Here is a 14,845-nt window from a genome sequence, read left to right on the forward strand (position 1 = left end):
AACACACAACAAAAAGGTAAGGCTTATTTGATATTAACATGATAAGGCTAAGGGAAGATCTTACTGCTGCCTTAAATTACTTACTGGGAGGCTACAAAGAACATGATGTCAAATTCTTCTTGGAGGTGGCACAGTGGCAAGACAAGAGGCAAGAGTCATGACTTGCACTAAAGGATATTTTGACTAGACATAAAGGAAAAAAAAATATTCTACAGCATGAGAGAGTTTGCCCAGAGACAGCTTTACCCAGGCTGCACAATCTTCATCCTTGGAGATAACCAAAACTTGACTGGACAAGGCCCTGAGAAACCTGACCTAAATTTGAAGCTAGCTCTGCTTCGAACAGAACGTTGAACTAAATGATATCTAGAGGTCCAATTGTACATTAATTACTCTGTGAGTCGATAAAGCAGATATCTAACATTGATCAAATTAATCCTGCCTGAACATTGTAAGAGATTCTTCAAAAGGCTTTGCCTTGTAGACATTTAAGGAGAGCTCCTCTGACATACCCAGTAGGAAGCATGAACTCTACCTTGCAAGTAAAATAGTTTAATCTTTTTTTTTCTGTACAGTTCTGTAACTCAGATACTTTATCTCAAGCCACTGAAAAGCTGTGTTTAAACAGTATTCCCAGACAGAATCTTCCTTTTTACAAGCTTAATTTTTATCTATTGCATTTTTTAAATCAGATATCTAAATATTATGGGTTTATAGGAGGCCTGTGAGGCTTTTGCTACATTTTTACTCATGCAATTATATAAAATTAAATCAGCTTATAAAACCAGCAAATGCACAGTAATCTATTGTATTATGTGGATATATTCTCTCTGAGGAAAGATAACTACATTAAAGAAAATTTTAAGAAGAGCCTGCATCACTCAGAAATGCAGTGCAGCAGTTGTGGCAAAACTCTTAAACAAAAGAACAGAGTAAGATCTCAAGTACCTGCAGGCTGCCAACTTACAGCTGTCATATCATGGTATGATGAATGACTTTATGGTTTTACCTACCAAGTATTGGATAATCAGGTAAGTATGTTTAAAAATGTGATTAAAAATACAGTCTTAAGCTTTTAAAGTTGAACTTAAAAATGTAGAAGACAATCACATTAAGATCGGTGTAACATGGCATTCTTACCTCCCACGACACCTGAGCGCACGCAGCAGATCTGCATGCCACTTGAGGGGGCTTGCACTGATCTGGTGGTCCAGGTGCTGTAGTTATTTCACATTTTTCCGAGTAAGGTCCAAACTATTAAAAAGTGAGTTGATACAACCACGTTGTAAAAATAAAATTACTGCTTTTTAAATAACAGTTTACCATAGTAGGGACATATAATAGCAGCCTGAAACTTTGTATTACTTGCTTATAAAATAAATCTTTGTGGACTGTGGATTCAGGATTTATTTCAGTATCTGATTATTCTCCAGAATAGCTGCAAGACTCCTCTATAGCGAATGCAATCAGAATAAATTTGACACTTCAAACTCTCAAGCAAAACAGGAAAGTGCTATCCAAATCCTTATTTTGAAGTTACATGATGGTTGCACTGTAACATAACACAATTTGCAACTGCCTCTTTATATCTATCTAAAAGAAATAAAGGATTCAAAAAATGCTTGAGCTATAAACCACTCTTTGTGGGGGGGGCGGATAAAAAGTTAGGTCAGTGCCTTAAAGCCTTAAGCTGCAGACCTCTCCACAGACAGCGTCAACAATTGATTTAAACACATTTAATACTCCAAATAGAGAAAATAGTCTTGTATCTGATAGCACATGTACTCAGAAGTTAAACTAAATATAAAAAGAGAGTCAGGAAACACTAATTATTATGTTCTAGAACACCAACAGCTGTAAAAATGAAGGTTAATCAATTTACAAAGCTGTATACAGAAAATCATTTACTACCTTACTTTACATGAGAATATTAAAGTTGCAACAATGCTTTAATAAAGTACTTAGCATTTCCTAACCATTTCCCAATGCTATTATTCAGATATAAGACATAATTAGCTATTTTCCTTTCCCTTCGTCTAAAACCCCCTTTATTGTAAACTGATGTTTAACTGCCTGTTCCCACACAACAATAAGCTCTGTGAATCAAATGACTCTGCATTAGGAAATCCTCATTTTAAAATTACTGTTAAATGCTTCTTTTAAAAGAGAAGATCCTTAACAGTGATTGCAGTCTCTGGAGCTAATTTCGTTTCAGACTGCCTCCTTACCCCAGCCTTGTTGGCTGCTCGCAGTCTGAAGTTGTACATCCTCCCTGGAAGAAGGCTGCCTACTGTGCATTCAACGTCAGAGCCTTGGTAAACCTCTCTGTGTTCATCAGTTTCTGTCTGAAACATTTCCAGACCATAACAGGTAATGGGTGAACCACCGTCTACCTGAGGTGGTCCTAAAAATAAGAAAGAAAGAAAAGCTCATTTAATTTTAACACATAACACATTTGGATCCCTTACGCTCACTGATAGTTGTAATAGAATTACCCCAGCGCAGCTGAATTTCCCTTGCTCTCGGTCTACCCTGTAGCCTTGGAGGCTGGCATGGACCAGGAACCACTGCTGGTGTCTGCACCAGTAAAGCATCAGATGCCTACAAAGGAAAGATAGATTAATGAAGTCATCTACGCCAAAAAAAGCCCTATCAGTTATGCCACAAGTAAAGGCAAATACTTGAGTCAGAAACAGGATCTTCCATTTTTTGAACTACATCCTCAAATACATGAAGATGTTTAAGTGATCTGGTATGCATTTCTCAAAATACCTATATAAAACACACTACAGTAATCACACAATATGCAAAATTAACTTTTGCTTTTGTGTTTTGGTACACATGCAAGGGGTAGAATTAAAAACAGTGGTTAATTATCAGTACAAACCTAGTACAGATGCTTGAAATATGACTTGTTCAATGTAAACTCATTCTCTTATCCATCAAACTGCAGTTTAATGATGTCTAAAACCTTACTCTAAGAGTTGGATACTTTCTGTGCAACAACCTCTCAGAAAGCAAAAGTGGGCAGAAATGTCAATCAGAAGAGATTAAAAAAAATTGAGATTTCAACTTTTTCATTGCTTAGTAATACTTAATGTGCAACAAACTTCTACCTCTGATTTAAAGTGTGTGCAAAAATACACAGTATAACAACATGCAGCAGATGGCATTGACTATTCTGGATGTAGACAGAAATGAGTCAGAGACAATGCGGGCTTATTAGCTTCAGTGTGATACAGAACAACTACGAAGTTGGCAAGCCTTTTAGTTTACAAGAGAGATGTATCTTAGAGTCTCGCTTCACAACTGCTTTCTACATATGTTCCAGAAAGAGTGGATTGGAACCTCTGCTGCTTTTCAGTTCCTTTGAATGTATTGTTGCACTGAACAGCTGATGCTACTTAAAAAGCAGAATGTTTCTCAGGAGGCATATGTCCACGATGAGCTACAGAAAAGTTTAATTACATCTTTCTTTCCTATTCTTCTGTTGATTTCTGACACCTTCAAAAGTATCAGGACTTTCTGAAAGTTACTTTCTCTTTGGCACTCAAATAATGTTTTTTCTAAACTAATGGGGTTGGGCTGTGGGGAAAGGAGGTTGGCAGAGCAAAAGTCTCCAAAGACATACAAGCACTTGTGGTTAGGTGACTGGGACGTCTACTGCCTTCCCCCCTTCCCTGTACAACAGCAAGCTGAGCTATGGCGAGAGGGAAAGCATTGCAGCTGAGCCAGCACTGAAGGAGTCCAGATTTATTTTTAAGACGAGGTGGCTGTGGGCAAGGCTATCTTTGCAGGAGACTTCTATGTGGAGGAAGAGCAGATGAATTTCACGTAGTAAAGGGGGGCTGGGGAAGAAATGGCAAACATCAGGAAGGCAAGGCTTTAAGATTTTCAGGAGATCAGCTTGACAGTGAAGCCCTGCTGGAAGTCTGTAGAGAGCCAGGGCTGGCTTTGTTACACTCGCTGCTGGGAAGAAGGGAGAAGAATACAGCATGACATTTTGGCACCGGAGGCTGAACTACACCACAGAAGTGACAGTGCGAGTCTGTGTGTATGCGATGTGGATGTATGAGGGAGCATAGTAGGGCACACCAAATTGTTTGGGAATACTGAAAAGTAGGGCAATGGAAACATTTCGGCTGTGGCTGCGACACCACAGGAAGAGACTCCGGAGCACAACCCTGTAAAGCCTGAAGAAAAACTCTGTCCTCCCCTGCCTGCTGGGCTGACTTGGCTGCTCAGACAGGGTACTCCACTGACCACACCGAAAACATTAAATTTACACTTCTGTCTTGGGTTGGGCCTTAAGAAATGACATTCTATCAATGTATCACACAGGAAAAGACGTAGTATCTGTTTCTGTAAATATGAAAAATCACTTCAAACAAAATATAGCATCAGAAAAGAATATTCACATTAATTTCTTTAAGAAATGGGCGGAAACTTGCAACACTTGTTCCACTGTGTGGAACTTTTCTGAGGTACTAATTATTGCTACTTTGTTAGGCACTTCTGTACAATATTTGCTTATTAACTACTGGACCAGATTTTCTTAACGAGAGAGACATTTTATTTAATAAAAATATTAGCTCATATTACCATGCTTTGTCCTCCTTCCCCAACGCAATATACACGTAAGCGATAGGAACAGCCAGGATTTAGTCGGTCACACACGTGTTCCCTAGCAGCTCCGCTGTATATCGTGTCCCATTTGTTTCCTGAAAGGTTAGGAATAAGTGTGCAATGAACCAAGGTGTAATTTGCCACACTTCATCACCAGCCACAGCAGGTATCCTAGCTTCCCTAAATAAGTGTGTGCCTGACATTTATAAAAAAAAAAAGTAAGGCTTGCTTTGAATTTCCTGGAAAAAGATCCAATAATTTCATAAAGATAGTTTCCTAGGTAAATTTGTGTAGATCTGCTGAAATATCTTCCTTATTTGGTATTCATATTAAATAGGAGAGAATTTACTTTTAATGAAGTAGTTATTACTGCACCAGCAAGCACATTCAAACATCATAACCAAAGAAACAGGAAAGATACAAAAGCAAAATTTTCCATGGAAAAGAAACTTTTAATAACAGCACTCATTTTGCAGACTGTAACTACAGTTCACAGTTGATAAAGCTTGTTCCTGTATTCCTGAATGGCCCAGCACCATCTGAAATACTGATTTCATTCTTTGCTATTCAGCCAGATTCTTAAATCAGAAACTCTTTAGCATTCTCTTTCTCTTTTTAAGAGATTAAGCAGGGAACCTGGGGACTTTTAATTAAATCTCCAACAACTCAATACATCATAGAATTTAGAGGACCGGGAATGAAACGTAATGCACAGCTCACTAAATCTGCATGAAAGGCTCGGGTAAATCATTCCAAAAGTGACTTAATGTGGACACATGATGGAGTAAGGAAAGCAACAGACTAAGTATCAAAAGAACCGCAGCTGAGACCCCTGAGAGGGCTGCCATTACAAGCTGGGGCCAGCGCACTGTCTTAATCTGACACAGCACTGGAGAACTATAAACTTTCATTCTCAGTGTGACCGTGTTTCTGAATTTAATAAGGTTACTTAAGAGGTCTACATTTTTAAATAATTTAGCTGGATGGCTTTACATCCAGTTTAGAAATATTGTTATTTCCCTTCTGTATGAAAGGACAGAAAAGCAAATAGCAGAAACAGTTATCCCAACTGCATCACTGTTCCCCTTTAATAGTCATAAACGGAGCACTAGTTTTTCTTTCATCTGTCACACATCCAACAAAGCTATGCGGCCCTGTCTTCTTGCCCTAAAATATCTGAAATGTGTCATTTAATTTCCAAAACAGAATACGCCTCATTAGTAATTTAAATACGGAGCATCTCTTCCGACACACAGTTTTGTGGCATCTTCTTTCTAAGCCAGAGGAAAACAACTTCTTGTATACAAGCATCAACATCCCTATTTTTTTACTGGCAGTCCCTTGCAATAACTTTCCCTGTCATAATACACATTTTACTCTTCCCACAGGCGCACACACGCAGAAAAAAGAACACAAATGAATGCCAACATACGCTTCTAATACCTACCATTTAAGCCTTCAGACATTTCCACAACATACGTATTTATTGCTGCTCCTCCATTGTCTTTTGGTGGATCTATAAAAAACAGCAATACTCCAACTAAGTGAGGCAAATTAAATGGTTTGGTAGCTTTTGGGAAGAATTTACAAAGGGCACAATCAACAGCTGACTGGAGATGGGTGCTTATGTAGACAGACAGCATGCTAGCTAGCCCTAGCATCCTAGTTCAGGACAGCTGCAAATCACTCAAATTCTCCACTACGTGAAACTGCCAGCTCACAACCCTAGTGTATACTTTATAGATGAAGAGTGACAAGTGAATCAGGCACCTGGGAGATGCCACAGCAAACATTTCAGTTCGTCTGAAGTGCTGTGGAAGGCTGCCTGATTATGGTTTCAGGGACATAGATCTTAATGGTCCTGTAATTTGGACTTCAGACAGGAAAAGATTATCATACTGATTTGCATATAAGAATATTTCAAATTATTTAAGGAAGGATTTCAAAAACCTAAATATTTTGGGAGAGAATAGAAGTCAGGAGTTCTAAACAAAAAATTTAATCTCTTAAATTTGTAATACATCACTAGAAATGGAGTGCACTATCCTCCCTGGTACAATATTCATGTACAAGATATGAACCAACAGACCTTTCTTTGACATATAATCCTACTACTCTTTCTCAGAGCTGACACAGAGAACAGCAGAATTAAAATGATGTGGAAAAACAACATTTTGGACAAATACTAAGACAGCATGATACTTCAACACAGAAGTGTACTGCTGCCATAATAATACATTATGTATGCGCTGGATGAAATTGTGTTGGCTCTTAGGCAAGGGTTACATATCATATCACACCTGCTAAATAAAATGAGACTTATTATATGGCACATAGCACTTTTTTGGGTGCAAGGTAACAAATTACTCCAAATGAAAAATAAAATTATCACATTAAATATCACTTATTAAAAAAAGAGAGTATTACTGTTCAAAATAATGACTATTAAAGGTTTTATAGATAAATAGATATATTAGATAGTTTTCAATTTACAAATTAGGTATTTCTAATAACTTCATACCTTATCTATCATCCATAAAAGATCAAGTATCAGGCCCTGATGTAGCAAAGCACTCTGGAAAGATGCAAGACTGGACCTGCCGAGTACTACTTATACTCTACAAGTAACTTTATTATTAATAATGCAAAAAAATTAAACACACTATTAAACAGAAATAGGTAAGATGTTTAATTACCTGTGGCAATAAATAAAACTTTTAATTGTTTGATTTTCTCCTGAAGTACTGCATCACATAGTACTGTTACACCTTCTATTTCACAGCATAAGGCTAAAAACCTGAGCCTAAGGAAAAGTTTCTCAAGGTCCTTAATGAATAAAAACATTTATCTATCAAAAGCAAACACTTTGAAGAGATAGGTTGAACCTGGATCTCCCCTTCTGATAAAACCCCAGAATTCTGTGGCATCTACATTTTGTGCCAGAGAAACAGAACTTCTTAGTACACAAATTAACATTACTGTTTTAATTATTGTAGCTCCCTGCAGTAGTCCCTTGTACAATTTGTATATTATTCTTCCCACATAATTACACTATTATGCTGCCACCCTAAGTATTTTGAATCAATATTTTTCTCTTAGTTCCATGAAAATGGATCATAATGGCTCAGTTGACTGAAGTGTTACTAAAGTAAAACCTGGCCTTCTATATACAAGTACATATATATAAAAAATATTTTTTATATATATAAAATACAAAGGACATACTCTAAACAGACCTGGACAACAATCTTACCCCAGATTATTTTAAAACTCTGTGCATGAATTTTTCCTTTCACTGTGGGTTTTGAAGGTACTCCAGGCTTGTCTGGACAAGTAATGTATTCTACTGTCTCACTTGGACTGCTTTTCCCTTCTGAGTTATAGGCAATGACCTGCAAATATAGAAAAAATATTATAAACAGAACAAACGCAACAGCTAGTGGTATGCTATTCACTGTTAATGCTAAGGTCAAATTAATTTACATGTATACTTAGACAGCTACATAATAAATTATCACAAGAACTAAAGCTATTATATACACCTTCATTTTACATTTTCATTAGTCCCATAGTTAGACAATCACTATACTGAAATTAAAAACTCCTGCAAATTGCCAGCAGAAAAAAAAAAATCCTTAAAAAAAACCCCCAGTAATTGTGAAGCTGAAAAAAAAATCATTTCACAAATCAAATAACCTTCCATATCCCCCAAATTTCAAATGTTGGTGCATAAAGTTAGGCTTCTACTTAGGACACTTAAGAGTTGCCTGACTGTAAAAGATAATCAGGACATGCAAATCTCGGTGTCATTAATGGAATCTGTGGGTGCTCAATATAGCACAAGCCACTTTATTACAAATCAAGGATCTGAAAACTTGTTTTTTAAACCATTTAAGATACTCAGAAATTAGACAGGTCTAAGAACAACTCTCTTTTATTGGAGCTGTGCAATTTATTTATAAAAAAATATATGCATGAGAAAAAAACTTTATAAAAGCATGGAAACAAAAGATGATGAAAAAGACATACTGCAGAGAGGCCACTTTTAAAATTTACTAAAGGAACCTGGAAGTATTAAAATTTTAATTGCAATTCCCTTTCCATTGAGGTAAAAATATTTTCATGTAATTAAGTAAAGAGCAAAAAGTGATGCTTTACTAAATGCTAAAGAAACCTGAATATTTGGGATTAATTAAGTAGAGCTCTTATGCTACTATAGTACCTTCTTTTAAGGAAATACATCCAGAGATAAAAAAGTGTTTATATGGGTAAGTTGTATTAACAACAGCAGAGGTGCTATAAACTCTTCAGTACCAGGGAAAATTATGGCAAAGGTTGTCATGGAAGTCATTTACAGGCACATGAAGGACAAGAAGGTAATTAGATTTATCAACGGTAAATCACATTTGACCACCCTGAGTGCCTTCTATGATGAAACAACTTGCTCAGTAGATGAGGGGAGAGCTGTGGACATCATCTACCCTGACTTTAGTTTGATATCATCTCCCACAACATCCATGTAGACAAGCTCGTAAGATATAGACAGAACAGATGGACCACAAGATGGGTTTGCAAAACCTGATCGAATGCCAGGCTCAAAGGGTGGTACTTAACAGTTAGAAGGCAAATTAGCAGCTGCTCATGAGTGGATTTCCCCAGCAGTCAATACAATGTCAGATACTATTAAGTATCTTTAGAAGCGATCTGGATGACAGCAGTGAATGCACCCTCCCCAGGTTTGCATATGACACTGCTGGAAGAAAGAGGCAACATACAGACTTTGATAGGCTGGAAGACTGCATCACCAAGAACTGCATGAGCTTTGACAAAGATAAATATAAAGTCTTGCACCTGGGATAGAATAACCCAGCAGCAGTGCAGTCTGGGGTCTGGCTGGCTAGTCAGCTTTTCTTTTTTCAGCTCTGCTGAGAAGAACCTTGAGATTCTGGTGGAGAGCAAGCCAAATGAATCAGCAAAGCTTCCTGGCAGCAGCAAAGGCAAATTGTTTCATGGGCTGCATCAGCAAGAATTTAGCCAGCAGAACAAGGGATGTGATTACACCACTCTACTCAGCACTTTTTAGGCCACGCCTGGAATATTGTGTCCAGTTTTGGTCCTCCCAGTTCAAGAGACACTGGGAAACTGGAGAGAGTCCAGAAGAGGGTCAGCATGATCATGAGAGGTTTGGAGAACCTGACACAGGAAGAAAGGTGGACGAATTGGGGTTTATTCTGCCTTAAAAAAAAAAAAAAGTTTCAGTGGGGGGGGGATCTAATCACAGCCTTCCAATACCTAAAAGGTAATCACAGAAGAGATGAAGATACTGTCTTCAGAAGGATCTGCAATGACAGGACAAGACACAGTGGGCACAAAGTGTGTTAGGGAAAATTCTAGCTGGATATAAGAAAATAAATTAATCACCATGAGAACAGGCTGCCCAGAGAAGTGGTCGAATCCCTCTTGCTGGAAATACTGAAGTCTCAGCTCAACAGGGCTAGGACAGGGTTGAATAGCTTAACCTAAGGCCCTACTTTCTACATAAGTTTGACCCAGATGATCCCCAGAAGTCCCTTCCTTCTAGAGTTTTCTGTGATTCTAGGAAAACAAACTGCTGCCACTCTTTACTTTCTAGCTGTGTCTGCAGTTAGTTTACTACATATTCCCATTTGTTCCTAGCAAAAAACTAAACAACCTAAAAAAAGGTTTTTTGGCTTTTATATTTGTTTTAAAAACAAGCAGAATCAAAACGACAGCAGTTATGTTAATACAGATTGAGAAAAGGAAATGTGAGCTAACATGTCTCTCAGACACTAAGTCTCCCGATACAGTTTACAAGATTAACAATCCTCTGGTTGTCTTTGTGCCCTTACAAATGAAGTTAAACGGTCACAATTAGCATTCACAAATTTCCAATGGTTATAAAGCTTCTTTCAAAAGCCTTAAGGAATATTACTACTAATTAAGTCTTTCCCTGGTATAATAAAAATTAAAGACCTGATTAACACAACATTTATTTCTCCTTTATGCCCTGTGAATGAGTGAACAGATTTCTGTTTACTGTTTTGTTAAGAAAAACAGGGTATAAACATTGATTTTTTTTTTTTTTAATTTTAATGACAAACTTAGGATATTTAAGTTAACTATATATTTACTAGTAATGTGTATGATTACCATGTAGGATTACTTTCAAAGGAAAACTCCAGTCAAGTCCCGCAAAACCTAGTTCTAAGGTAATTAGCTGTTCTTTAGTTTAAGTTCATGTGTGGCCATAACAGCCCTAACTTGGTACAGTCCTTGGAATACACTGTGTATTTTAAATTATTTAAATATTAAGTTATGTAAAAAAATTGAAATACTGTAAGAGTAATCCCTATCATAACCTATTCTGCTTAAGAAAGTAATCATATTCAAAAGTGCAAAATATCTGCTATCATTTGAAAGGGACTACTGATATGTTCTAGTGTTAACTCAAAACAAACCAACCGACCCCTAAACTGCTACCTTTCATATTGCACAGAGACGCTGTTCTTCAGCTGTTCCCAGTTCTTCCTTATGAAATAGTATTTTAGGTGTATGCAAGACAACAGCTGTCAACATTTTTCACTTGTAGACAGGGATGAGATCATTCTGACTCTGCCTCATACTGTGGGATATGCCTTCAGCTTTGTTCCAAAAACCATGCACTGTTCCAGAACGACTTAGAACATAGAACAGCCCAGGTTGGAAGGGACCTGAAAGATCATCTGGTCCAACCTTTCAGGGAAAAGGGAGCCTAGATGAGCTCATCTAGCACCCTGTCCAGTCGTGTCTTGAAAGCATCCAGTGACAGGGACTCCACCATGTCCCTGGGGAGGTTGTTCCAATGATGGATTGTTCTCACTGTAAAGAATTTATTTCTTATATCAAGATGAGACCTGTCCTGGTGCAACTTGTACCCATTGCCCCTTGTCTTCTCCATGTGAAGTAAGAGCCTCATTCCTCTTTATAGCTGCCCTTTTAGTACTGGAAAACTGGCCTCCCTTAAGCCTTCTCTTCTCCAAGGAGAAAAGATCTAACTCCTTCAGTCTTTCCTTACAGGGCAGGTTCTTCAGCCCTTTGATCATCTTCATGGCTGTCCTTTGGACCCTCTGCAGTCTATCTGTGTCTTTTTTTGAATTGTGGGGACCAGAACTGGACACAGTATTCCAGGTGTGGCCTGACAAGCGCTTAGCACAGTGGGATGACCACATCTCTTATCTCTACTAGTAACACCCCTGCAGATGCAGCCCAGGATCAGATTTGCCTTGGTTGCTGCAGTGGTGCACTGCTGACTCATGTCCAACTTGTTGTCCACCAGGAACCCCAGGTCCCTTTCAGCAAGGCTGCTCCCCAGCCACACAGATCCTAGCCTGTACTGGGCTCCTTGGTTATTCCAACCCAGGTGCAGGACTTCGCACTTGTGCTTGTTGAACTTCATACTGTTCTTGCCAGCCCATCCTTCTAGCCTGTCCAGGTCTCTCTGTAAGATGACTCTCCCTTCTGATGTGTCTATCTCACCACTCAGTTTGGTGTCACCAGCCAACTTAGCGAGGATGCTTTCAATCCCATCATCTAGATCGTTTGTGAAGATGAACAGTGTGGGGCCCCATATTGATCCCTAGCGAATGCTACTTGTGACACGCTGCCAGCCTGAGTAAAAACCATTGATCACCACCCCTCTGAGTGTGGCCTGTTGGCCAGTTTTCTACTCATCTTGTGGACCACCCATCCAGTCTGTATCTTGCCGTTTTGTTCAGGAGAAGGCTGTAGGAAACAGTGTTGAATGCCTTGCTGAAGTCCAGGTGAACAACATCCACTGCTCTGCCCAGGCCAACTGAAAGTGTTACTTTGTTGTAGAAGGTGATCAGGTTAGTCAGGCATGCTTTGCCTTTGGTAAACCCATGTTGGCTTTTCCCAATCACCTGCTTCATTTGGCTTGTAATAGTTTCTAGGAAGACTTGTTCCATTACTTGCCTGAGGACTGAAGTAAGACTAATGGGCCTGTAGTTTCCCGAGTCCTCTTTTGGGCCCTTCTTGTAGACAGGCATGACATTTGCCCTCTTCTGGTTGTCAGGGATATCCCTGATCTCCATCACTTTGCAAATATTATAGATAGTGGCCTTGCAACAACGTCAGCCATTTCTCTTAACATCCTGGAGTGGATTCTGTCCTGGCCCATAGATTGATGTGGGTTGAGCCCCTGCAAGAGGCCACAGCCCAGCCCTTCCTCCACCACTGGTGGGTCGACACATGCCTTGTCATAGCTACTTGATCCTGTGACCTGGGGTCCAGCTATGCCATTAGAGACAGAGGCAAAGAAGGTATTGAGAATGCCTTATTAGCATTATTAGTAAGTTGCTTCCCTGCCTTGTTGAGCAATGGGCCTATGTATGTCTTCCCTGGACTTCTGCAGTAAGCTCATGTATCTGAAGAACTCTTTCTTGTTGTTCTTGACATCTTTGGCAAATTTCAGTTCCAGCTGATCCTTCCTGACTGCATCTCTGCATGTCCTAGCAAGGTTCTTGTAGTCCTTAATGGCTATTTGGCCACCTTTCCATAGCCTGTATGCTTCTTTTTTGCTTTTAACCACACCCAAAAGCTCATTGTTAAGCCATTGCTAAGCCAGACTTCATTCGGAACCAACAAGTTCAGCCCTCAAGACTTATTAGAATGGGCTCAGCACCATGGTAATATGAATGATTTACTAACTTGGGCTCAGTACTATGCTAGCACTGACAAATGTTTTTTTGATCAAAGTTGCTCCTTACCCCAACACTTTCAGACGTGTTTAGAGTCTGTCAAAGAACGCCATAGCTATACTAAGTAATATTACCTGTGTATATGCAACACAGGAGCCAAATAAAAAAACCCAGCTGTTAAGAATATTGACCTATGACCTGGAATTTCAAGATACCTGCAGCTGTGTTATACCCTTGCAGAGGTTCTTATTCTTTCTGCAGAGGCGATTAATGAAGCAGGTGTTCAGTTGATGGTTTTAGGAGATTGAAATTGTAAGAAAATGGCATTAAATTTGGTTTTCCTTAAAAAAAATGCCCTCCACACTTCTGAGTCAATCTCAATCTACTCTGGTGCAACAAAACCCCCCAAATATATGAAAACAATCTTACCCTAAATTTATATTTTGTACTACGCCTCAAATTCTTCACCGTGTAGGTAAGATCGTCACCATCGTATTTTGGCTTGAAACCATATCCCTGCAGAATTAAACAGGATTACTTGAAACATTGTATTTGCAGACCAGACCATGTAACATACTTCATACAAATAAATTACTGTTTCAGACCGTAATTTTTACGCTCCTCTGACAAAGTAAAAAGTGCACCTTCATTGTGTAAACACAAGATATTTTTTTGGAGAGGGGGAAACTAATTAACTGTTCTCCAATCAGAAGAGGAGGAAAGAACAGTAAAGAAGAACATATACAGTGTCAACAGAAATCATACCTAACACTTTCAAAGGGTAGAACAGGACTCATTTTAAAACAAAGGTGGTTAGGCTGAAATGACATCTAGAGGGACCACACTTCATGATGCAATTACTTTGATCCAGCTCTTGTAAAGCTTAACTTTCACATGCAAATTCACAAAGTTAAAAGTAATTTAAAAGTCTTTGCAGGATTGGGGCTTCATAACACTAATAATGATTACCGTCACAATAAAAAGGAGAAAGATATGTGGCTTGGTCACAGCAATGACTAGTCATTAGCTTTATTTCAGAAGATACAGTTCCTTGTAGAATATTCTAGCAAAAGCAATAATTGTTGCACTTAATACAATAATGTATCAAACACACACATTATAGTCTCTTTTCTTATTGAGAATAAGCATTCTAAACTTACTGAGTTCTCATCCTCCATCTCTAATATATACGAGATTCCTTCATCTGATGGTGTTCCTGAGGGTTTTGTCCACTGAAGGGATAACCAAGTAACTCCAGCATTAATCAGCAAAGGACTTGCTGGTGTGGTTGGGGCAGTGCCTGAGGTATGATACAGGACTTCTTCACTAAAACCACTGTTTAAAACAGACAGTATGTAAACTAACTAGCCACAATAATTAATATCTAGAAAAACATAATTCTTACTAAACACAGCTATGACAGTTTCTTGAACATGTGCACAACTGGAAATTGCAAGCTGGTACATGCAGATGACTTAACTTGCCCATGAATGTCAGTAACA

The 14,845-nt window shown here is 38.6% G+C and overlaps 1 protein-coding gene across 10 annotated transcripts in view; it reads right to left on the reverse strand.

Annotated features, from left to right (window-relative positions):
* Positions 1 to 14,845, reverse strand: part of FNDC3A (fibronectin type III domain containing 3A) — a 124,220-nt gene that overhangs the window by 11,738 nt on the left and 97,637 nt on the right. For all 10 annotated transcript variants that reach the window (XM_082304062.1, XM_082304058.1, XM_082304055.1 and 7 more), the window contains 8 exons: positions 14,504 to 14,678; positions 13,773 to 13,859; positions 7,880 to 8,018; positions 6,074 to 6,142; positions 4,603 to 4,721; positions 2,496 to 2,601; positions 2,229 to 2,404; positions 1,141 to 1,254 (listed from right to left, as the gene is read on the reverse strand). In XM_082304062.1, the coding sequence (XP_082160188.1) occupies positions 1,141 to 1,254; positions 2,229 to 2,404; positions 2,496 to 2,601; positions 4,603 to 4,721; positions 6,074 to 6,142; positions 7,880 to 8,018; positions 13,773 to 13,859; positions 14,504 to 14,678 (985 nt within the window). The remainder of the gene's footprint in view (positions 1 to 1,140; positions 1,255 to 2,228; positions 2,405 to 2,495; positions 2,602 to 4,602; positions 4,722 to 6,073; positions 6,143 to 7,879; positions 8,019 to 13,772; positions 13,860 to 14,503; positions 14,679 to 14,845) is intronic.

The sequence above is a fragment of the Platalea leucorodia genome, assembly GCF_965183815.1.
Source record: "Platalea leucorodia genome assembly, chromosome: 2".
Taxonomy (NCBI): domain Eukaryota; kingdom Metazoa; phylum Chordata; class Aves; order Pelecaniformes; family Threskiornithidae; genus Platalea; species Platalea leucorodia.